Source organism: Pelodiscus sinensis, chromosome 23 (assembly GCF_049634645.1).
Source record: "Pelodiscus sinensis isolate JC-2024 chromosome 23, ASM4963464v1, whole genome shotgun sequence".
Taxonomy (NCBI): Eukaryota; Metazoa; Chordata; order Testudines; family Trionychidae; genus Pelodiscus; species Pelodiscus sinensis.
This window is the reverse complement of record NC_134733.1, coordinates 7,886,138-7,909,866: the sequence shown is the minus strand read 5'-3', so window position 1 is coordinate 7,909,866 and position 23,729 is coordinate 7,886,138. Positions and strand designations below refer to the sequence as shown.

Here is a 23,729-nt window from a genome sequence, read left to right as displayed (position 1 = left end):
ACCCCCCAGTATCCCTACTTGCTGTGTCTATGATATTCATAAATGACTGTAAATCTTCTGAAGACCAAGTATTATTCATTGAGGAAATACTTGAATTAGGCATTTATTGTACATTTTCAATTACTTATTTGCAATTGTAAAGACTTGAAAGTAGATAATTTGGGAGCAGGAAAAAAGGCTCAAGATGGGACAGTTCATCCTTAAAACTATTGGTTTTACCTCTAGCTTTAGGATGAGGGGGATCACAATCTGTCTCTTAGTACCTCTTTGATACAGCGTCTGGACGTCTGATTAGTTGCCATTGTAGCCCTTGATTAGTAAAAAAAGTTTTGATGCTGTTGCTTTAAGTGATCTTAGGTTTTAAATTTCCTTATCCAACTTTAATCTCAAGAATAATGAATGTACAAAGGCCCTGAGTTGTACGAGAAATGTGCTATACATTAGTCATCTTTGATTTTGAGGCTGCAATCACAATACACAAACACAGGAAATGTGGGTCTGTGCTGAGCAATATATAACTCCTCTCTCCATTTTCCTTTCTCAGAGGGTGTTAATATTTGCCAAGCCCAGAAATATGTGTCACAGTGATTGAAAAACGGGTATTTTATAATGAGCTTTGCAGGAGTTTAAAGCCACAGAACCCCAGTATGGTGAAATCCCACAGTAAAAGAGGAGACAATGCTATGGGGAAGAAAGTGCAAAGAATTGGACAAAGAAAAATCACGGTAAAAACAGAAAGATCAACAGTGGTGTCCAACTTCTGAAAAAGAAGGGAAAGGTGATAGATATCAGGAGGTGCAGGCATTTACATAGCTCTTTTCATGTCCAGCAGTTATAAACTCTGATTAATCCTCACATCCCACCCATATGATCATCTCCACTTTATTAACAAGGAATTGAGGAAGTGAAGTTACAATTGTCTTAACACAAACCATAAAATGAGTCAGTGTCACAGGAAGAAGTAGCCCTAGAGAAGATCTGGATTCTCATACTGTACTCCGCCCATGTTAAACCCTTGGGATGCAGGTTACATTAGAACACCATGAGTTTTAATAAAGCCAAATGCAAGATCTTACATCTAGGAGCAAAGATGGTGGAATGTAGCGATACTGAAAAAGCTTGGGGATCATGGTAGACATCCAATTGAACATGAACTCCCAATATGATGCTACAGCTAAGAAGACTTATGCAATCCCTGAGTGCATAAAAGAAGGCATGCCAAGTAGGAGCGGGGAAGAGGATATGTCTATATTCTGGATTAGTAAAACTACTACTGGAATACTGAGTCCAGACCTGGTGTCCACACACCAAAAAGGCTAAAATATTATAAAGCATTCAGAAAAGAATGACAAGAATGTTTTGTGGTCTGAAAACATGTTCTCCAATGAAAGATGTAAGAAGTATTAGCTATTTAATTTATCCAACCAAAGATTAAGGAGTGACTTGATCATGGTCCAATTCAGCTGATCAGAAATTTTCCAGCAAAACTATCAATTCCCTGAGCTGTACTGTTTCATCAAATCTATTACAGGTTCAACAAAGTATTCCTTGAAACAGAGTGCACAGTCTACAGCAGAGAGGTAGGCAGCTGGGAGCCCCAACTGAATAGCAATGGTGGAACTGACAAGAAGGTCAGTTTCATATTTTTCCTTTAGGGAACACAATGTTTTGGTGTTTCTGAAATTAAATGGGTAGGGGAATTCCAGTTTGCTGATTTATTTATCATAGAATCATAGAGCTAGAAGAGACCTCAAGAGGTCATCAAGTCCAGCCCCCTCTCCAAGGCAGGACTAATTCCAACTAAAGCAACCTAGCCAGAGCTTTGTCAAGCTGAGACTTAAAAACCTCTAGGGATGGAGATTCCACCACCTCCTTAGATAACCCCTTCCAGTGCTTCACCACCCTCCTAGTGTAATAGTTTTTCCTAATATCCAACCTGGACCTCTCCCACCACAACTTGAGACTATTGCTCCTTGTTCTGTCATCCATCACTACTGTGGACAGCCTTTCTCCAGCCTCTTTGGAACCTCCTTTCAGGAAGTTGAAGGCTGCTATCAAATCCCCCCTCACTCTTCTCTTCTGCAGATTAAACAAACCCAAATCCTTCAGTCTCTCCTCATAGGTTATGTGTTCCAATCCCCTAATCATTTTGGTCGCCCTCTGCTGGACCCTCACCAATGCGTCCACATCCTTTCTATAGTGGGGGGCCCATAACTGGACACAATATTCTAGATGTGGTCTCACCAGAGCCGAATAAAGGGGAATAATCACTTCTCTGGGTCTGCTGGCAATGCTCCTCCTAATGCACTCCAATATGCCATTAGCTTTCTTGGCTACAAGGGCACACTGTTGACTCATATCCAGCTTCTCACCCACTGTAATCCTCAGGTCCTTTTCTAAAGAACTGCTACTTAGCCAATCGGTCCCCAGCTTGTAACAATGCTTGCGATTCTTCTGTCCCAAGCACAGGACTCTTGTTGAACCTCATCAAATTTATTTTGGCCCAATCCTCTAATCTGTCCCGGTCACTCTGGACCCTACCCCTGCCCTAATGGGTAGCCTTCATTTAAAAATGTGCATCTTATTTTGAGTCTGAATGTTTCTAATTTCAGATTCCAAACATTTTATTTCATTCTACCTTTTTCTGATAGATTAAACAGCCTTCAGAAATCTCTTCCCCTTGTTGGGACCTGTAGGCAGAACTGACTAAAACTCAGGGGCTTTGGTTTGTAAGACCTTTCCATACTTTGGAATTGCTGTTTGTTCTTACTAAAACTGAAAGTATATTTATTGAAATATGATACGGTCTCCCACAATATTCTTGCCAGCAAGTTAAGGGAATATGGATTGGATAAATGAACTGTAAGATGGTTAGAAAACTGGCTAGACTGTTGGGCCCAATGGGTAGTGATCAACGGCTCGATGTCAGATTGGCGGTCGGTTTCTAGCAGTTCCCCCAAGGATTTGTTCTTGGACCGGTTTTGTTCAACATCTTTATTAATGACCTGGATTAGGGGATGGATTGCACCCTCAGCAAGTTTGCAAATGACACTAAGCTAGGGGAAGAGGTAGATATGCATTAGAACAATTTACTTAGGGATGGTGTGGATTCTTTATCACTTGAAATCAGGACTGAGTATCTTTTTAAAAGAAATGTTCTACTCTAGCTCAAGGAAACTTTGATTTTGATGCACAAATTCCTAAGTAAGTGTCTTTAATCTATATTATGCAGAATCACTTATAATCCCGCCTGGTATTGAAATCTATTAATCTATAAACTAGAAAGAGTATACCCCTCGTCACCTCAAAATATCTCACACAATAAACTGTTACTAAATTTACTGTTCGTGATACTTTGATGCCCTGGGAATGTATCTGTTCTAGTTACATGTCAGAGCAGATATCATTTAACTGCTTTCTCCTCTCTGTCCCCACTCTAGCAAAGCAGCCCTTGCATTTCCCATAGGTCTGGTACAATTATAGCACCTCCAGGTGGAACTGAACTTGGGACTTCTGGAGCTTAGTGCATGAGCTGAAAGCCAGCTGACTCAAATAAGGCTGTAGAGCAGACTCCTTATTCTCTCTTTAAGTGGTCTCAGTGCCACTAGGTATAGACGATTACCTGATTAACCGATAAGCATAAGCTTATTGGTTAATGCTATAGACGACACACATTTCCCTCTCCCTCTTTCCTTACCAGTACATTTTTCAGCAGCCTGGCTCAGTCCTGTCTTGCGACAGGTCCAGGACCTACCCCTGCTCTGCATTTAAAGTGTATTAGGAGCTGGGCAGGTAGGCAGCCCAGCTCAGTCCTGGCTCTCACTGGGTCCAGGACCTACCTCCATTTCAGCTCAGCATTTCAAGTGTACTAAGAGACAGGTGGGCAGGCAACCCAGATCAGTTCTGGATCACACCGGGTCCAGGACCTCAGACCACACCCAACCACCCAGACATGGACTGCTGCCCCCCTGCCGTGCTGCCTCTATCAGAAGCAGCAGCACAGAGTGACAGGCAGCCAGTCCATCAGGGGAGCCACCCCAGGGACTACAGAATAGTTGACTAACTCATAAAATTTCATGAGGTTACTCGACTATTCAATTAATCAATATTTAACATCTCTAGATGGAACAGGACATCAGAACCAGTAGGTTCGTAGGTTATGTACTTCTCCAAGCTGAAGAAGCACTGCCCAAACTTCAGAGACATCCCAATTGAAATCCTGGTCCCCACTTGTAATGCTGACAGGTGGAATTGAACCTAGGACTTCTAGATCTTCATACATAAGCTGAAAGCCAGCTGGCTCTCAGCTAAGGCTGTAGAACAGACTACAGTAATTATTCTCTCTTTAAGTGGTCTCAGTGCCACTAGGTGGGACAGTGATAGAGATGCAGCCGTGTTAGTCTGGTCTATCTGAAACAAAATACAGGACTATGTAGCACTTTAAAGACTAACAAGATGGTTTATTAGGTGATGAGCTTTTGTGGGCCAGACCCACTTCCTCAGATCAATATGTGGAAGAAAATTGGCACAACCATATATACCAAAGTGATACATTAAAAAAAAAGTGAACACATATAAAAACGACTAATCGGGTTTAAGAACAGAGGAGCGGTGAGGGGGGAAAGGCTAGTGTCTGTGAGGTAATGACCCCAATATCACCCTTAATATCAATACCTCACAGATACTAACCTTCCCCCACCCCAGTTCTTAAACCTGATTCATCATTTTTCTGTGTTCACTTTTTTTTTTATTGTATCACTTTGGTATACATGGTTGTGCCAATTTTCTTCCACGTATTGATCTGAGGAAGTGGGTCTGGCCTATGAAAGCTCATCACCTAATCAACCATCTTGTTAGTCTTTAAAGTGCTACATAGTTCTGCCTTTTGTATCAACTAGGTGGGACAGTACATCACACTCACCAAGGCTGAGTCTAGACTGGCCAGTTTTTCCGGAAAATTAGCTGCTTTTCTGGAAAAACTTGCCAGCTGTCTACACTGGCCGCTTGAATTTCCGCAAAAGCACTGACTTCCTACTGTAAGAAATCAGTGCTTTTTGCGGAAATACTATGCTGCTCCCATTTGGGCAAAAGTCCCTTTTGCGCAAAAGGGCCAGTGTAGACAGCTGAGATTTGTTTTGCGCAAAAAAGCCCCGATCGCGAAAGTGCTTTTGCGGAAAAGCGTCCATGCCAATCTAGACGCTCTTTTCCGAAAATCTTTTAACGGAAAACTTTTCCGTTAAAAGCATTTCCGGAAAATCATGCCAGTCTAGATGTAGCCCAAGTGTGTGGGTTACACAATAGCTCTGGTAGGGTATCCAAAAGGCAACATTGCCACAGGCCAGTAGCTTTCTCTTGGGGAAAGGTGCTCCATAGCCCCTGAAAGCGATTAAGGATCTTTCTACTGTGTCTGCAGGATCAACCTGTAGAACATAAGAATGAATAGACGGGTCAGACCAAAGCCTGTCTATCCCAGTGTCCTGTCTTCCAACAGTGGCCAATGCCAGGTGCCCCAGAGGGAATGAACAGAGCAGGAATCATCAAGCAATCCCTCCCTGCCACCCATTCCCAGCTTCCGGCAAACACAGGCTAAGGACGTAGCCGGCAGCCTTTAAACTCGGATCTACAGGTAGCACCTGGAGCGGTGACAGCCCCCAGCAAACCCCGTCCCGCATGAAGCAGGGACCAGAGTCACCCCCAACTCAGAGATCGGGTCCTGGCCCATCTGAGGGGGCAGGGGTCTGGCCCCAGGTGCCTAGAGCTCGGGCTGACCCTGCAGGGATGGGCCTGTGTAGGCTGCCCTTCCCGCGCTTTCCTCTCACCGCGCAGCTGGGGCACAGGGTCTAGCCACAGCGCCGTCTCCCGCTACGCTCCTGGCGTAGCCCCCCCCCCCCCGCGCTGGCTACGCCACGCAGCCGCCGCTTTCGCGCTTTGGCGATGGCGCCTCTACGCGATTTGCGTAACGCGGGCCCTCGAGCCTCGGGGTGGGAGTGAGCGCCCAGCCTGCCTGAGGAGACGGCAGAGCCGGCAGGCGGCGGCGGCGGCGGCTCGGCGCGGTGCCGCCCCCGGCCCCTCCCCCACGGCTCGCGGGCGGAGACGCACGGCAGGAGAAGGGACCGGGTCTGTTTCGGCCTGGAGGTGCGTGTGGGGGGTCGGTTCCTCCAGCCGCGGGGAGCCCCTCATTGGGGGCCAGTCTGGGGCCCCCGGCTCCCCTCGCTGGGGGGGAATCAGGCGGGGAGTTCCCCTCGCGCGCCGAGGTCCAGCGGCGCCCCTGAGGGGGAGGGGTCTCGGATTCGGACAGGGCTTTGCCCCCCTCCCCCCCCCCGGATTCATCCCCTTTGGGAGTGGGGCTGCGGGAGCCCGCCCCAGAGTCTGAGCCCTTCAGGGAGCCATGCCCGGATAGCTCGGCTTTCCCCGGGGGGTCGCGGCTGCAGGAGCCGGGGCGGGGGGATCAGCGCGAGTCCAAGGGTTTGGGTTGGATTTGTGTGTGTGGAGTCTCGCTCCACATCATCCCCAGGCTCCCATCTGTTCCGGGAGTGATAACAGGTCACACGCACACAAGAGCCTTCCTACGCCCTGGCTGGATCTGGTTTCAAGCCCCGTGTTTCAGCGGTCTTGTGCCCTCTCCGTGTTTGGGAACCTAAAATAATTGTATTTCCACGGATGTATTCCTCCCAAACTTGATGTCTGCACCCTGCCGAGGTCCACCATTTGCTTCACTATGTCCCACAAATACAGCCCCACGTTTAAGACCCCCATCTTTATGGTTTACTAAGAAGGGTTTTCTGAAGCTTGTGTGTTCTGTTTGTTTTGTTTTTAAAAAAAATGTTTATTGTGTAACTAACATCTTATCTAAAACAATATTTACACTTTTTTACTCAAATAAAAAGCTCCCCCAGAACTACACAGAAAACATGATAACATATTTATAGATTCAATGATATCCAATTTAAAATCATATATGGGTCTGATATAATCCTGAATGTCTCTGATTGTTTTCTGAAAGTGAAATTCACTTAGTGGAGAGGACCAAAGCAAAGCTGGAACAATTTGCCAAAGGATGTAGTAGATTTTTCCATCATTAACATTTTTTAATCAAGATTGGCTATCTTTCTAACAATTTGCTCTAGTTTCAACAACCAATTATGGGCATGATACAGAGTTCAGTGGGTGAAGTACACTACAGGGAGGTTAAATGTAAATTAACTAATTGAATAGTCAATGGGATTACCATCAACTATTTGATTAGTCTATAAAGGCACCTCCACCTTCAAACCTAGTAGGCACTCTGCCTTCTAGGCTCTTGCTACAGTTCAAAAGTGGAAGCTCTGCAGACAGCATGGGGCTTTCTTTTGAAATGTACAAGAGTCCCAGTAGGGATCTTATACATTTCAAAAGGAAGCCCCACAGGAGTGGGACCAGCGGGGGACCCCACTGGCCCCACCTTCCCTGAGGCTCCTCAGCCATTGAAATGTACAAGAGCCCTAGCAGGGCTCTTGTACATTTCTAAAGCAGAAGCGATGGAGGGGCCAATGGCAGATTCCACTGCTGGCTCTGCACTCCCTGGGATGCCTGAGCCTTTGAAATGTACAAGGGCCATGGGGATCTTGTACATTTCAAAAGCAGAAGCTCTGCAGGGATCGCAAGGGTCCAGTGGTTGAGCCCCATGATCCCTGAGGAGCTTCTGCTTTTGAAATGTCCAGGAGTTCTTAAGAATGGCCATACTGGGTCAGATCAAAGGTCCATCTAGCCTAGTCTGCTGACAGTGGCCAATACCAGATGCCCCAGAGGGAGGGAACACAATAGGTAATCCTCATGTGATCCCTCTCCTGTCACCCATTTACAGACAAACAGAGGCTAGGGACACCATTCTGACCCATCCTGGCTAATAGCCATTGATGGACCTAACCTCCATGAGTCTATCTAGCTCTTTTTGGAACCATGTTAAAGTCCTCGTCTTTGCCACATCCTCTGGCAAGGAGTTCCATAGATTGACTGTGCACTGAGTGAAGAAAAACTTCCTTTTGTTTGTTTTAAACCTGCTGCCTGTTAATTTCATTTGGTGACCCCCTAGTTCTTATATTGTGGGAATAAGTATATAACTTTTCCTTATTCACTCTTTCCACACCAGTCATGATTTTATAGATCTCTATTATATCTCCCCTTAGTCTCCTCTTTTCTAAGCTAAAAAGTCCAAGTCTTTTTAATCTCTCTTCATATGGGACCCATTCCAAACACCTAATAATTTTTGTTATCCTTTTCTGAACCTTTTCCAATGCCAATATATCTTTTTTGAAATGAGGTGACCACATGTGTACGCAGTGTTCAAAATGTGGGCATATCATGGTTTTTATATACAGGCAATAAGATATTCTCTGTCTTATTCACTATCCCTTTTTTTAATGTTTCCTGACATTTTATTTGCTTTTTTGACTGCCAGTGCACACTGAGTGGATGTTTTCTCTTATATATTTCAAAAGCAGAAGCCCCACAGGGAGTGCCCGGCAAAGAACTCCCTTGCTGGTCCAGTGCTTCCTGCAGCACCTCAGCCGTTGAAATGTACAAGAGCCACAGTGGGGCTCTTGTACATTTCAAAAGGCAGCTCCACAAAGCATGGAACGAGCGTGGGACCCCTGGCTGGGCTCTTGTATATTTCAAAAGCAGAATTGCAGCAGAAGGGGCGCAAGCAGAGACTGCTTCAGTCCCCGCTTGCGCTGTTTCCGCTGTGCCTCTACCTTCCATGCCCCCCCACAGAGACAGTGCTGAGGAACTGGCTTTTAAGCCAGCTCCCCCCAGCACCAGCTCCTGCTCCCCCCCCTTGCTGCCTCTCTCTGATAGAGGCAGCAAGGGGGTGGGGAAGCAACTAGTGGCATCACTATTCAACTATCTGATAAGCTTCTGTTTATCGGATAGTCAACTAGTGTCTTACATCCCTAGTACTCTGAGCTCAGCTATGCACAAGATCAGATTAAATGATCATAAGGCTCCCTTCTGCCCTTAAAATCTAGGACATTGTTTCTCAACCAGTGGTACAAGTACCCTGAGGGATACTCGAGAGAAATCTGGGTGATACATCAGCACAACTGAAATTTGGAGAAAACTGAATTTTTGTTTTAAGTTTTACAGCCTTTATTATTGTTGTACTTTTTACACCCAAAAATTTCATCGCCCGCCCAGCTACGATTAAGTTGTTTAAACAAACATTTTGCAAAAGTAGAAAAAAAATTGTGTGTCTGAAAACTGTAAGTACTGGGGGTACTTATATATATATTTAAAGGGATACTTTATTTAAAAAAATTGAGAAACACTAATCTAGTACAGGCCTATGCACCATGTAAATCCCACCTGATTCCTATTCTGAGGCTGTGTCTAGACTGGCCACTTTTTCTGGAAAAACAGCCGCTTTTCTGGAAAAACTTGCCAGCTGTCTACACTGGCCGCTTGAATTTCCGCAAAAGCACTGATGATCTCATGTAAGATTGTCAGTGCTTTTGTGGAAATACTATGCTGCTCCCGTTCGGGCAAAAGTCTTTTTCCAAAAAACTTTTGCGCAAAAGGGCCAGTGTAGACTGCAGAGATTTGTTTTCCGCAAAAAAAACCCTGATTGCGAAAATTGTGATCGGGGCTTTTTTGCGGAAAAGCGCGTCTAGATTGGCCACGGATGCTTTTCTGCAAAAAGTGCTTTTGCGGAAAAGCGTCCTGCCAATCTAGACACGCTTTTCCAAAAATGCTTTTAACGGGAAACTTTTCTGTTAAAAGCATTTCCAGAAAATCATGCCAGTGTAGACGTAGCCTGAGAGTTTAAATTGGATATTAGTGTTCTTTGGCAGTTTTCTGGCTCTTTGTGCATCCTGAATGGAAAGAAAGACCTGATCAAAAGCTCACTGGGATCAGTGGAAAAGATTCTTATTGACTACAGTGAGCTTTGGATGAGACCCCAATAAAAAAATGCCAATACTCTCAACTCCAAATATTCAGATTTTGAGAGTCAGACTGCAAATATTATGATATTTGTATTAAAAAACTAATAATTTTTAAAAGATATACTTTGTTTGATTTGCCTCTTGTGGTGTTTGTTTTTTTGTTAATTCTATGGCTTCTTAGGTGTGGGCGGAAGGGAGTACAATGAGATGCAAACAGATACAGCAGGAGCTGCGTTGTACAGAGCCTGGAAGGTGAATTGTTGGGGAAGAGAATGGAGGGGTGAAGGCAAAGTATCAGGCAGAAGGAGTGTTTCAGGAATACTCTGGGGAACAAGTACTTCTTATAAAGCCATAAGGAGGGAGTTTAGAGTGTTTTGTGTTTTTAAGTTTTTCTCTACCACCATGAGTGCCAGCAAATCATTTTTTTTAAAGAAAACAGATTATTGTCCTGATTCCAGTAGCTGGTGCTTTAAGAGAACACCCTGTTTCAAGGGGCTCACAGTCAAATTGCAGGAGTTGGTGACAGTGAAATGCTTTCCAGCGGAATACATGTGTTCATTCTCATAGTGCATTCTGATACTGAAGGTACAGGTCCGCTTATCCATGGTCTAATTATGCATGTTCTTGCTTACTCCTCCTCTAGATATACTTTGATTTCTGTGTTAGCTAACCTCTTCATCTAAATACTTTATAACACAAACATCTGAATTAAAAAAATCCGAAATATTCCCAGAAAATCTTGCAAATAATCATTTTGAGTTTTTCTGTACTTCCAAATCACATTCACAAAATCCTCACTCCACGATTTACATTAAGTACGCAGCTCTGCAGCAGAATTCTACATTATATTTGTATGTTTTGTGGCAATTTGTAACCCATTCTGAACAGATAATATTTGTATTGTGTGGTTGGGTTTGTTTGTTTATTTATTTAAAAGGTGAGTCCAGGTTCTGCAAGCATTTAAATGTGTGATTTTACGCATATGAGTAGTCCAGTGGAAATTAACAAGAGAACTTGTGTGTATAAAGCTTCTTTATGTTCTTAAATGTTTTCAAGATTATGGTCTTAAGCCGGGTTTAGAGAGGAAGGATGGTCTGATGCAGGGGTCTCAAACTCCCGGCGTGTGAGCAATTGCGCAATTTGGTCCAGAAGTCCTGTCAGACTGGGGGGGCGGGGGTGTGAAGGGTGGCCCTGCCACTTCCTCCAGCTGGAGATGGCCTGTGAGCTGGGAGTTTGAGACTCCCTGGTCTAGTGGTTAGGGCCCTGACTTGCAAGATCCAGTTCTTTCACAGGCTTCCTGTGTGACCTTGGGCAAAACACTTAGTCTCTGTGTATCTCAGTTTACAAATGACACTTTCTTGCTGCTCAGGAGTGTTTCAATCCATTCAAATGGTTACTAGGAACTTTGAGATCTACTGATGAAAAATAAGAGCTAAGTGGCATCATAGCAAATTACAATCTTGTTTGGGATAAACTGTTTTTAATGTTGTATTGCATTTTCCTGTCAGCATCTGAAATAACTCTTATGACTACCATTTGAAAAGCTATATACATTAGAATTTCCAAAATACCCATTTGAGTTCCTTTAATTTATTTGCCCAAATTGCCTTTACAGGAATAATAAGGCATTTGTATGGATAGGAAGAACATCCACAACTACATTAAATAAATTTAGAAAATGTAAGGGATACAACATGCCTCAAAGAATAAGCCAGCTGCCCGAGGTTATGAAGAAATTTTCCTTAATGTCAGTTTATTATAGAATTGCCCATTTTTTAGTTTTTTCTCCTTCCCGTGAAGCATCTGGTACTTCTGGAAAGAGAATAGTGGTCTAAATGGTCTGTTGCTCTCATGGTGTGTCAGTCTTTTCATTCCTATACATTGAGTAATAGCTGAGTGATAGAAATCAACACAGTGCTTTTATTTTATTATTGACAAGAGCATAAATATTCCTTGTCAAAGAGATCCATAAAATGTATTGTGTCTTTCCTCCCAAAGATAAAATCAGGGAAAACTAAATAAAATTTCCCTCTATCTGTTGACATCAGCCGAGCTCTTTTATGGCCATGTTTCAGGACAAGTATCAGAGGGGTAAAGATGTTTCAGGACAGCATCCTAATTTAAGAAAGTGTTCAACCCCATTAAAGTGTTTGCCACCTTAACATGGCAAATGTATTTAAATAGTTTCCTACATGGGAGGGTTCTTGTACATATGCAAATTTCTGAAATTGGGGCCCATGTGATTAAAGATGACTTACATGAGCAAGGTTTTGCAGAGTCAGACCCAATGCTAGGCATTCTGGAGGTATTATTTAATGGGCATAAAGGAAAGTGTATTATATGGTTGAATAGTGATAGAAATGTAGCCGTGTTAGTCTGGTGTAGCTGAAACAAAATACAGGACTATGTAGCACTTTAAAGACTAACAAGATGGTTTATTAGATGATGAGCTTTCGTGGGCCAGACCCACTTCCTCAGATCAAATAGTGGAAGAAAATAGTCACAACCATATATACCAAAGGATACAATTAAGAAAAATGAACACATATGAAAAGGACAAATCACATTTCAGAACAGAAGGGGGATGCGGGGGGGGGGGAGGGAAGGAAGGTAAATGCCTGTGAGTTAATGACACCTCTAATACCATTAACTCACAGACATCTACCCTTCCCCACCTCTAATATCATTAACTCACTGGCATTTACCTTCCTTCCCCCCCCCCCCCCCCCCCCCGCATCCCCCTTCTGTTCTGAAATGTGATTTGTCCTTTTCATATGTGTTCATTTTTTAAAATTGTATCCTTTGGTATATATGGTTGTGACTATTTTCTTCCACTATTTGATCTGAGGAAGCGGGTCTGACCCACGAAAGCTCATCATCTAATAAACCATCTTGTTAGTCTTTAAAGTGCTACATAGTCCTGTATTTTATTATATGGTTGTAATTTAGTTTGTGAAATAATCTGCTCCCCTGCAATGCATTGAATCTTTGTGATCTGTGGATCTGTAATATTGTTTCATGTATGTCTATTGCATTCCAATCTAGCAATCGGATCTATGTGGACAGATCTTTCCTGTCACATTGACCATGCTGATTTCAGTGAGGCTCTATATGGTCAGAAAGTCTGCCCCCAGCCAATCCAGTTGAAGACTTTGAGCCTGACACTGTAAACTGCTTGGGATTTCCTTCATGATCAAAACAGCTTTGAGCATGCTGTCAGCTCTTACCAAATAACGTTGCAAGAAATAATACAGAGCTCCTCAACACTACTTGGGTAATGTTGTTGTATGATGCACCCGAGGTCCCTGCTTCCTGCCTTCAATCATTCCTGCTTTTTTCTTGGGGAGTGAGACTCAGAAACTAAAGAATAAATTATATCTTACTTTGCACCAAAGCAAACCCACTCCATCAATGAGGTGGCACAGGTGCATTTTGAGGGTTCCAAGGATTTAATCAGTTCTGCTGGTTGGCAGGTCCAAGCATCTATATCCTTGTATAGAAGCAAATATGAAGCTAGTATGCCTATTGTTTGCTTTTCCATCAGTAGAGAACACTCCCGGATTTTACAGCTGTGAAGCTTTAATGCAGAGTTATTATTTTACTTCTTAAACAAGATTGCTGAAAGTCATCTTCTAAAATATAATACCTTTCAAGACAACAAAGGGTACTTTATGTGAAAAGCTGGTGATAAAAATTTCTTTCAATTTACAGCTTAGATTATGGAAATGCTTTGGACTGCTGGGATACTTTGCTTGAGACAGGGACACCTACTTCAGTGAAACAAGTCGAATATAATCCTCAGGATCTAAGGCTGCCTGTGGGACCCATCTACACTTACCGAAGTTGGTGCAAAATCCCCAGACTAAAATTTTCAAACCTGCACCAGACTCAGTGGCCTGATTTTTCAGAGGTGCTGAGCTCCTGCAGTTCCCAATTGATAGAGCCTCACACTGAAACAAAATTTGTGTCCACGTCCATGAGCTGCAAACATGGTCCATGGATATTGGCAGATTTGCATGGCTCTACCCATTGATTTCACTAGCAGCAGGATGTGATTGTTTATCAGGTAGATTTAGCTTAAATCTGACAAAACCAATTATACATACTTAGATCCTAACTCTAGAGACCCAAGTTGGAAAATTATTGGCATAATATCACCTCAGAGCTCTGACTTGTGGGAGGGAGAGTAGAGAGAACAGAGCTTTTTACGTAAACTCCCAAATCCTTCATTTAATGATCTGGTTGTTGAGCTTTATGGAATAAGGTTACAAACAAAGAAGCTATTGTAGTGTCATTTCTACCGTTGGTTTTATTGGTTATACTAGCAGGAAATAAAGATTAGATTTTGCAGGTGAGTATACTACAGATAAGAGTCAAGAATAAGGTAAGTTGTTTTCATTCTTTTTACAATGTGCAGAAACTTCTTGATCAAGCAAGATCTCCACGCATAAGAAAGAGTGACCTTTAGTAATTGAGGGAGTATGACTGAATTTGGTTCAAAATGGGAGAATTCATGTCCCTTGAATGTGTATCAGTCAAAAAATTAGCAGATACATTATACAGGCAGTCCCCGGGTTACGTACAAGATAGGGACTGTAGGTTTGTTCTTAAGTTGAATCTGTATGTAAGTCGGAACTGGCGTCCAGATTCAGACACTGCTGAAACTGACCGCCAGTTCTGACTTACATACAGAATCAACTTAAGAACCCCAGGCATCCCCAAGTCAGCTGCTGCTGAAACTGATCAGCAGCTGATTCCAGGAAGCCCGGGGCAGAGCAACTCTGCCTGGGGCTTCCTGTAGTCAGCGCTGGTCAGTTTCAGCAGAAGCTGACTTGGGGACGCCTGGGGCAGAGCAGCTGGGGTGCTACTGGACCAACCCAGCAGCACCCCATCTGCTCTGCCCCAGGCGTCCTGATTCAGCCGCTGCTGAAACTGACCAGCAGCGGCTGAATCAGGACCTGGGGCAGAGCAGCTGGGGTGCTGCCGGGTTGGTCCAGTAGTGCCCACGGGCGCTGCAGGACCAATCGGCAGCGCCCCAGCTGCTCTGCCCCAGAGTCCAAAACAAAAGCCTGGTCTGCTGGGGGGGGGAGCACACTAGCTGCGCCCCCCCCCCCCCCAGCAGACCAGGGACACGGGGAGCAGAGCCGCAGCGGCAGCGGGGTGCCGCGCCTCTGAGGCTTTGCTCTGACAAAGCCTCAGAGGCGAGGGACCCCCGTGGCTGCGGCTTCAGTCTGGGTGCCTGTGGTCTGCTGGGGACGGTCCCCAGCAGACCACAGGCTCCCGGACTGAAGCCGCAGCCGCGGGGGGGGGGGGGGGGGGTCCCGCGCCTCTGAGGCTTTGCCAGAGCAAAGCCTCAGAGGCGCGGGGAACCGCCGCTGCTGCCGCTCCAGTCTGGGTGCCTGTGGTCTGCTGGGGACAGACTGAAGCCGCAGCCGCGGGGGGGTCCCGCGCCTCTGAGGCTTTGCCAGAGCAAAGCCTCAGAGGCGCGGGACCCCCCCGCGGCTGCGGCTTCAGTCCGGGTGCCTGTGGTCTGCTGGGGACGGTCCCCAGCAGACCACAGGCACCCGGACTGAAGCCGCAGCCGCGGGGGGGTCCCGCGCCTCTGAGGCTTTGCTCTGGCAAAGCCTCAGAAGCGCGGGAACCCGCCCGGTGCCCCTGGTCTGCTGGAGACGGTCTCCAGCAGACCAGGGGCACCGGAGCAGCTTACGAACGGGGCTTTCTCGCCCCGACTTCTGGGGCGAGAAAGCTCCGTTCGTAAGTGCGGATCCGACATAAGTCGGATCCGAGTAAGTCGGGGACTGCCTGTATCTGGAATTAGATACAATAAAGGTGAAAATGCCAACTATGCACTCCCAGCTTCTGCAGATGGCATTTCTCCCAGGACAGTGTAGATCCTGGTCAGCTGCTCCTTTTTGGTTGTCAACGTATGGAAAATAGGTACCCTATAAATGTGACTCCCCACACCCTTCTCATGGCTGTAAAAGAGAAGGAGCTTTTTGTCTCTTCCGTGGTACCTGGATCCTATCTCCTCCCCCTTGGAATTTGTCATTCTTAGGATTTGTTTCCTGTAATACTCTGATGCTGGGTATCTGAAGAGCCCCTCAGGAAAGTTAGGTCCTTATTTAACTCTCTACAAGTTGCTAGTTTGGGCCCCTTTCCTGGCTAGGAAGATCTTTGCATTTGCTGGGAGCAAGTGAATGTTCCAGTTGCATGTCTGTTGTAATGATTTGCTCACATATGCAAGTCTGGGGCTGATAACAGAAGTGCTAAACTATGGTTTGCAAAACTACTGGCACTTGAAATATGAGAGATCCATTAAGTTAGGGTCAGGATGACACTTCAGGGGATCAGACACTAGCATATGTTGTAAAACCACTGGACACATACAAAATGGGAAATGACTACATAGGAAAGAGTACTGTGAAAAGGGATCTAGAGGTCATAGTGGTCCACAACCTAAATATGACTCAACAGTGTAACACTGTTGCAAAAAATATCAACACCATCCTTCTGGGATGTATTAGCGGGAGTGTTGTAAGCAAGACACAAGAAGTAATTCTTTCTCTCTACTCCATGTTGATGAGGCCTCAGCTGGAGTATTTTGTCCAGGTCTGGGCACCACATTTCAGGAAAGATTTGGGAAAACTGTCAAAGGTCTAAAGAAGAGCAATAAAAATTATTAAAAGTCTAGAAAACTTGATCTTTGAGGAAAGATTGAAAAAAAAATGGAGAAAAGAAGACTGAGAGGGACATAACTGTTTTCAAAGACATAAAAGGTGGTAACAAGGAGGAAGGAGAATTGTTTTTTAACCTTTGAGGAGAGAACAGGAAGCAATGGACTTAAGCTGCAGCAAAGAAGGATTAGGTTCAGTAAGAGGCTGTGGAATCTCCATCACTGGAGATTGTTAAGAGAAGGCAAAGACCTGTCAGGAATGGTCTAGGCAATACAGGCAGTCCCCGACTTACGCGGATCCGACTTATGTCGGATCCACACTTACGAACGGGGCTTTTCTCGCCCCCGGAGCTCACGGGCGGCGGGTCGCCGCCTGTGTCCTCTGGGGCGAGAAAAGCTTCTCCCGGTCTCCCTGGTCTGCTGGGGGGGGGTCCGCCCCCCCCCACCCCAGCAGACCAGGCTTTTGTTGTGGGACGCCTTGGGTAGAGCAGCTGGGGTGCTGCCGGGTTGGTCCTGTGGGAACCTACCGGGCAGCACCCCAGCTGTTCTGTCCCAGGCTCCAGATTCAGCAGCTGTTGAAACTTATCAGGCTGATTCCAGGAAGCTGGGGGCAGAGCAACTCTGCCTCCGGCTTCCTGTAGTCAGCCACTGGTCAGTTTCAGTGGCAGCAGCTGAATCTGGAGCCAGTTCCGACTTACATACAAATTCAACTTAAGAACAAACCTATAGTCCCTATCTTGTACGTAACCCGGGGACTGCCTGTACTTAGTCCTGCCATGAATGCAGTGGCCTGAACTAGATGACCTCTTGAAGAACCTTCCAGTCCTATGATTTTATAATTCTATGACTCTCTGAAAATAGATTTCTTTGCCCAAGAGTGGAGCTTTGTAACTAGCCATGTTATCTGAAGTGTGCCAGTTTTGTATTAAATGTGTAAGTGCTGTGGAGATCAGTAAGTTACATGTCTATCTTTGAAAACCATGACAGAACTCATGGGCCAGTCATAGAGATGACAAATTGCCAGAACTGATAGATCAGCAGTGTATGAGGAAAAGGACGTGAGGCACTGAGACAAACAGGAAGTCTTTTAACAATTGGGTTTTCCCAGAAAACTCTTTGCAAGCAGAAAATATCTAGCTCCCTTTTCCAAGTTACAGTGTAACCTGTACTGACCTAAATTTGATTCTGTACCGACCTAAATTTCACATGCCCGTGATGGAACCTCATCCAAGGCCAACATAGGAGCAGAGGAGTCCACTCAGTCCCTTGAGAAGCATGTTTCAGCTCCTGCCCTTCTCAATCCATACAGAAAGTAAATACTGTTTTATTATTTTGTTCGTTTATGGACTTTGGGTTCCTGTTTTGATTCTGTGGAAACACACTGAGCTACCTCAGCCTTGCATGGTCATGTTACAGAGCCAGGAGATGCATATGGGAGGGGCTTCAGTTCCCACAGAGATAGGGACGTGAATCATGGTGATCACCACCCTTGAAGAGCGAAGGGAATTTAAATAGTAGCAGTTACATCAACTAGGACTTGAAATTGCTTATTTCTGAAATCAATTCAGTTCTGAATCAGGGGGAGGCCTCCTCCCCCTTTGCAAACAAACTCAGGCTGCCTTGGGATAATAATTGATCAATGATTCTTTTTAAACAGAGAGTTTAAGGTCAGAAGATCACCCAGATCACGTCAGACCAGTATCTCACAGGTCTCTAATGCCACCCAGCCAACCACACGCTAAACCTATCATCTAGAATTAGACCAAAATATCACTGCCTTTAAGAGACTAACCTGTAGTGTGCCCCAGGCAGGGAATAGGTTAAACTCAGGTGCACTATTACCTATGGCCCTGCAATGGCAGAGAATTGATGAGATGAGATGTACCCATATGATCCTAGCAGATGACCTGTGTCCTACATAGCAGCAAAAGGCAAAAAAGCCCCCGAGATCACTGTAAGTCTGCTCTGGGGAAAATTTCTTTCCCGTCCCACCCATGGTGATCGGTCCCATTCTGCACTTCCTTATGAGAAATTGTCAGATGGATGCTCTTTGTACACATCTGAAACTCCCAATCTGATTAAAGCCAGCCAGCCACAACAGACTACCTTAAAGCTTGCCTTTGCCGACTTAGTCTAACTCTATACTGTACCCATTTTGCGCAAGAAATATGCAAATGAGGCTAAGCGTGGAATATCGCCAAGCCTCTTGCACAAAAAGTGGGTGTTCATTAATTATGCAAACGAGGCCACACTTAGCCTCATTTGCATAATTATTGGGCAAAACAGGTGCAGTATAGACATAGCCTTAGATCCTCATCCAAAGCCCAGGAAAGTCAATGAGAGTTTCTGTTGACTCCATTAGCTTCAAATCAGGCCCTTACTGCTTTGCTCAGCACACATAATGTCTACCTACAGGTAACATTTTTCATATCTCAACTGACACACCTAGCCACAGGTAGTACCCAGCTAGGAACATGCCTGACTTTAACCAAGTTAGTGTTTACAACATTCTTACATCTTTCTTACCAAATCAGGGCCCTAATGCTGTGTTTTGTGGTTTAAAAACCTACTTGCATATATGAACCCACGCTTTTACCACTTTAAGGGCAGGTCTATACTACAAGGACAGATCCGTCTAAATTACACAATTTGAGTTACGTTAGTTGTGTACCTCAAATCAACATAGCTTAGATATACTTCCTTCGAGGGGGTTGACAGAAAAAACTCTCATGTTGACTCCCTTTACTCATTTCATTCTGCTAGAGCAGTGGTCCCCAATGCGGTGCCCGCGGGCGCCATGGCGCCCGCCAGGGCATTTATGTGCACCCACCGAAACATCTGGGCTGGCCCCGCCCCCGGCGTGTGGCACATGCGTGGTGCGGGCCCTGGGCGTGTGGCCCCTGCTCCGGGTGCGTGGCACATGCACGGTGCCAGCCCTGGGTTCAGGGTGTGTGGGCGGTCCGCACCCCCGGGCATGCGGCACATGCGTGGCCCCATCCCCAGAAGCACGGCGCGTGAGCGGCCCCGCCCCCGGACGCCCGGCACGTGAATGGCCCCGCCCCTGGGCGCCCGGCAGCCATGAAAGGTTGGGGACCACTGTGCTAGAGAGTACTGGAATCAATAGGAGAATTATCAGTGGTCAGTTTAGTGGGTCTTTACTAGGCCTGCTAAATCAACCACCAATGGATTGATCACCACAGCATGGAGCCACCCCATAGTAGAGACAAGCCTTAAGCATCCTAAATGTTTGAAAATCTACCTCCAGTAATCACAACAGGAAAGTCAGGTAAACAACAAAAATCTTCCTTTTAATCAGAGGCTGTAACTGAGCTGAACTTTCTGAAGTGAATAACATGCTTCCAGCATAATGAACAGAGGGCTGATTTGGTTCTGGGGAGCATCAGGTGTACAAATTCCCAGACTTCAATAAATAGTCACTGTGATAGGTGGCAGGGCTTTTGCAAATTTTGTGGTTTGCCTGTGTGAGGCATATGCTTCATTTAGTTTACAATGAGCCCAGGTCCTTTGCAGCTTGAAGTGTATTTCGAATCTGTTGTATAAAGTGTAAATAATTACTGGTGTTGTGAAAACACTTGATAAGTGTTGAAGGTGAGGACAAGGTGAAGACCGAAGCCATCTGGAGTGTGTTTTGTACATTATCACACCATTGGGTAAACGTGTTTTGGCAGACTTAATCAAACACAGAGCCAAGAAGTTCAGTCACTGAAAAGGCAAATCTATCACTCGTTTTCCTCACCACTTTCAAATACCATCTTTTTTTTTTCTTATTTTGATGGGCAGGTGTGAGACTAGCTGAGGAGCAGAAGTGGAGCCGGCAGGCTTGGCGATACTCTGGATGGCTAAACAAGCTGATGCAAAGGAGCCATGTGAGCTTGTGGGCAAACAGCTGGGTGAACCTGGAAGGTTTGCATATGCAGCACTCTGCGGGATCTCCCTGGCTTGCTTGTTTCCTGAAAAGGAGCAAAGGTACGAAGGTGGATGGAGCAGTTTTTGTGCAGTAGCTGAGACAGAGTCTGATAACAAGCCAACCATGTGCATGGGATAGATTAGATTAAATAAAAAAAAGCACCAAGCAGGCACTTGTGACTGCACGAGGCTGTCTTTCCAAAGGCCAAGGAGGACAACCCTTAACCATGCCACTGGATTAGGCTGGTTTAATCAGAGCTTTTAAGCCAAATTGTTTGAAGTGCTGAAGTTTATGGTAATTGAAGCTCCACACAGGATCAGACCCTTTGTTTTTGAAGCTGTATCCCTGATTTAGGAAAGGCCTCAGCCTATAATCTCAGCGAAATCTTACAAAGAAAAGCATTCTTGTGAGTTTTCCCCGGTGAAATCTTGCAGGAGTTTGTCATGTCCAGGATAACAATGTCCTGTTCTGTACAGTCAAGAATAAAACATGGAGATAAATCTTCCCTTAATCTCCTGGATTATCAGGCTGTCTGAGTTGTGTCTCTTCAGATTCTGAGTCAGGACAGTGAGGATTGCATTCTGCTGATATAGAGACAGGAACACTATTCTTCCCTGTGAGCATGCCCATTCACGGCTAGGGTTGCCAAGTAGACCCTGCTAAAAAAACGGACACGCTTGTCGGGGGGGGGGGGTTGGAGCTGGCCAGGAGGGGGGCGGGAAGCAGAGCTGGGGGGGGCGGGGGCTGTGGGGCTGGAGGGGAGGATGGAGGGGCCTGGAGGAAGGGGGGAGGGAAGCAGAGCTGGCGGGGGAGTCTCCGGAGGCTGGCCGGCAGGAAAGGGGGGCCCGGAGGAAGGGGGGGCGGGAAGCAGGGCTGGTGGGGAGAGGTGGTCCGGGGGCTGCAGGGCTGGCCAGCAGGAAGAGGGGGCGGGAAGCAGAGCTGGGGGAGGATCAGTGGCCAGCAACAGAGAGAGCCCTGGCCCCAGCTGGCCACTCTCTTCCTAGTGCAGCTGTCCCCCTGTGGTCACTCTGTGTTGTAGGTGTTTACTGGACATGAGGAGTAACAGTTCATTCGAGGGAAGGGTTTTGGATCAGTCTACCGCGTCTACCTGCGGCAAGTTGAATCATGTGACCAGCATTTTAAAATGGCGACTGGCCGCGAATATGCTAATCAAGCACAGGATATTTAAATCCCGCGCTTCATTAGCAACTTCTGTATGCTTCATTTGCCTCCCTAGTTCAAACTGAGGGCAAGTGTAGACATACCCTTATAGTTCTGTGTCTAACATACACTGTCTCTCTCTCTCTCACACACACACACACACACTTATATCACACACACACACACACACACACACACACACACACAGTTCTATGTCTAACATACACTGTCACCTTTAAAAAGTGATTTACAACTTTTGCTTAACAGTCCAGGACATATTTTATACTCCTAAAAAGATTTATTCTTTGTTTTCATCATCTTCCTTTATTAAACTGAAGCAGAAAACCTGAAGGCTAAAGCTGTGCCTTGAGAGTCTTTCAACTCCTAAAGTCTAAAATGAAGGTGATTTAGGATAGAGCTGATGATGAATGTTTGATTCGTATTGCTTGTGTTGTCATGCAGCTCCTTTAGGATGGAGTTTATTGAAGACTTGGTGAAATGGCTAGAGCTGTCAGACGCCGTCTTGCCTGCTATGACTGCATTCGCCAGTGGTTTGGGTGGCGAGGGCACAGAAACCTTTGCTCAGATTTTACTGAAAGATCCAGTCTTGGAAAATAATCCAGTCGTCATTACACAAGTAAGTTCATCTCTTCCTCTCTTCCACTTGGCTTGAGCTTCCTGTTTGTTGTTGAAATTCTCTTTCTGTACAATTGGGTTAAGTAAATCCTGATTCTATATGCATTTAAAACATCTGGTTGCCTTCTGTTTAAAAAAAACAAGGACAGGGGGCTGAGAGATAGAGTGACTGACTTTCCGCCCCCTCCATTAATTCATCTCTCTCTAGTGCAGGACTACTCAGCTTTGGAAGGTCCGGCGGTTACAATGATACTCACAGCACATGCCAAGGGCTGCAATTTAAATGTGGTTGCATATACAAGCAAATATATATGCAAATATATGCAAATAGCTTCTTTCACACTAACAGGTATGAATACAAAGATTAAGGCAAGACTACATAGCACACAGGCCCCGTTTAAGTCAGTTCTGATGATATTAATAAAATGCAATATTTACATGATTTCCACCCATATGACAGCACTTTTAATGAGCAATGACAGTCTAGGAATTTAACTACTAAAATGCATATCAACAGAAGACCATTATATTACTACTAAATCGACCCTTGGTGCGTTGTCGCTGGAGAGTCAGTCAGGCTGTAGTGTAGATATAACCACAGTTCTGATGGGACAACTATTCACCTTTTTGCTGCTGCCGTGCTACTGCTCTTCTGTTACCAGGGCCGGCCCACTACATTTTGGCACCTGAGGCGGGGAGCTCAAATGATGCCCCCCCCTCGCTTGTGCTAAAACTTTGAAAGGTCTCAATTCTGCCTTCTTCCTGTTCTACTCCTCTCATGGTACTGCTCTGCTACCTCCATGTGCACCAGCAGCAGACTCAATTTTCTACACTCTGGGTTCTAGTGGCGCCCCCCCCCCCCCACCCTCCTACAGTCTGGTACCTAAGGCGGCCGCCTCAGTTCGCCTCATGGTAGGGCCAGCCGTCTGTTACCCTCCTCCCCGTTTACATTTGACTATATCAGTGGAACATTTAAGGCAGGTCTACACTTAAAAAGCTGCACTTGAGTGAAGACCTAACTGCACCAACAGGAGAGCCCCTCTGTAACCTCCTTACATCAATGTAAGTTCGTAATGAAATCCTAACTTAGACATGAGGGGTCTGGCTCACATTTACGTGAGACCTTTTACACAGCTCAGGCCATTTAAAGGCCTTACAGGAAGCATAAATTACAGTTACAGCCTAGTATCAGAGGGGTAGCCGTGTTAGTCTGAATCTGCAGAAGTGGCGAGGAGTCCTGTGGCACCTTATAGACTAACTGAAGTGTAGGAGCATAAGCTTTCATGGGCAAAGACCCACTTTGTCAGATGCATGTAGTGGAAATTTCCAGAGGCAGGTATAAATATGCAGACCAGAATCAGGCTGAGGTGGATCCAATCAGGGAGGATGAGGCCCACTTCTAGTAGCTGAT

General features: G+C 45.5%; 1 protein-coding gene across 2 annotated transcripts in view; it reads left to right on the top strand.

Moving 5' to 3' along the window:
* Positions 1–5,955: 5,955 nt before the first annotated feature.
* Positions 5,956–23,729, top strand: part of TMCO4 (transmembrane and coiled-coil domains 4) — a 100,808-nt gene continuing 83,034 nt past the window's right edge. Inside the window, exons 1-3 of one of the 2 annotated variants that reach the window (XM_075906593.1) lie at positions 5,956–6,135; positions 20,395–20,580; positions 22,145–22,319. In XM_075906593.1, coding sequence (XP_075762708.1) covers positions 20,450–20,580; positions 22,145–22,319 — 306 coding nt within the window. In that variant the 5' untranslated portion in view covers positions 5,956–6,135; positions 20,395–20,449. The remainder of the gene's footprint in view (positions 6,136–20,394; positions 20,581–22,144; positions 22,320–23,729) is intronic. The other variant, XM_075906592.1, reaches the window with a different exon arrangement.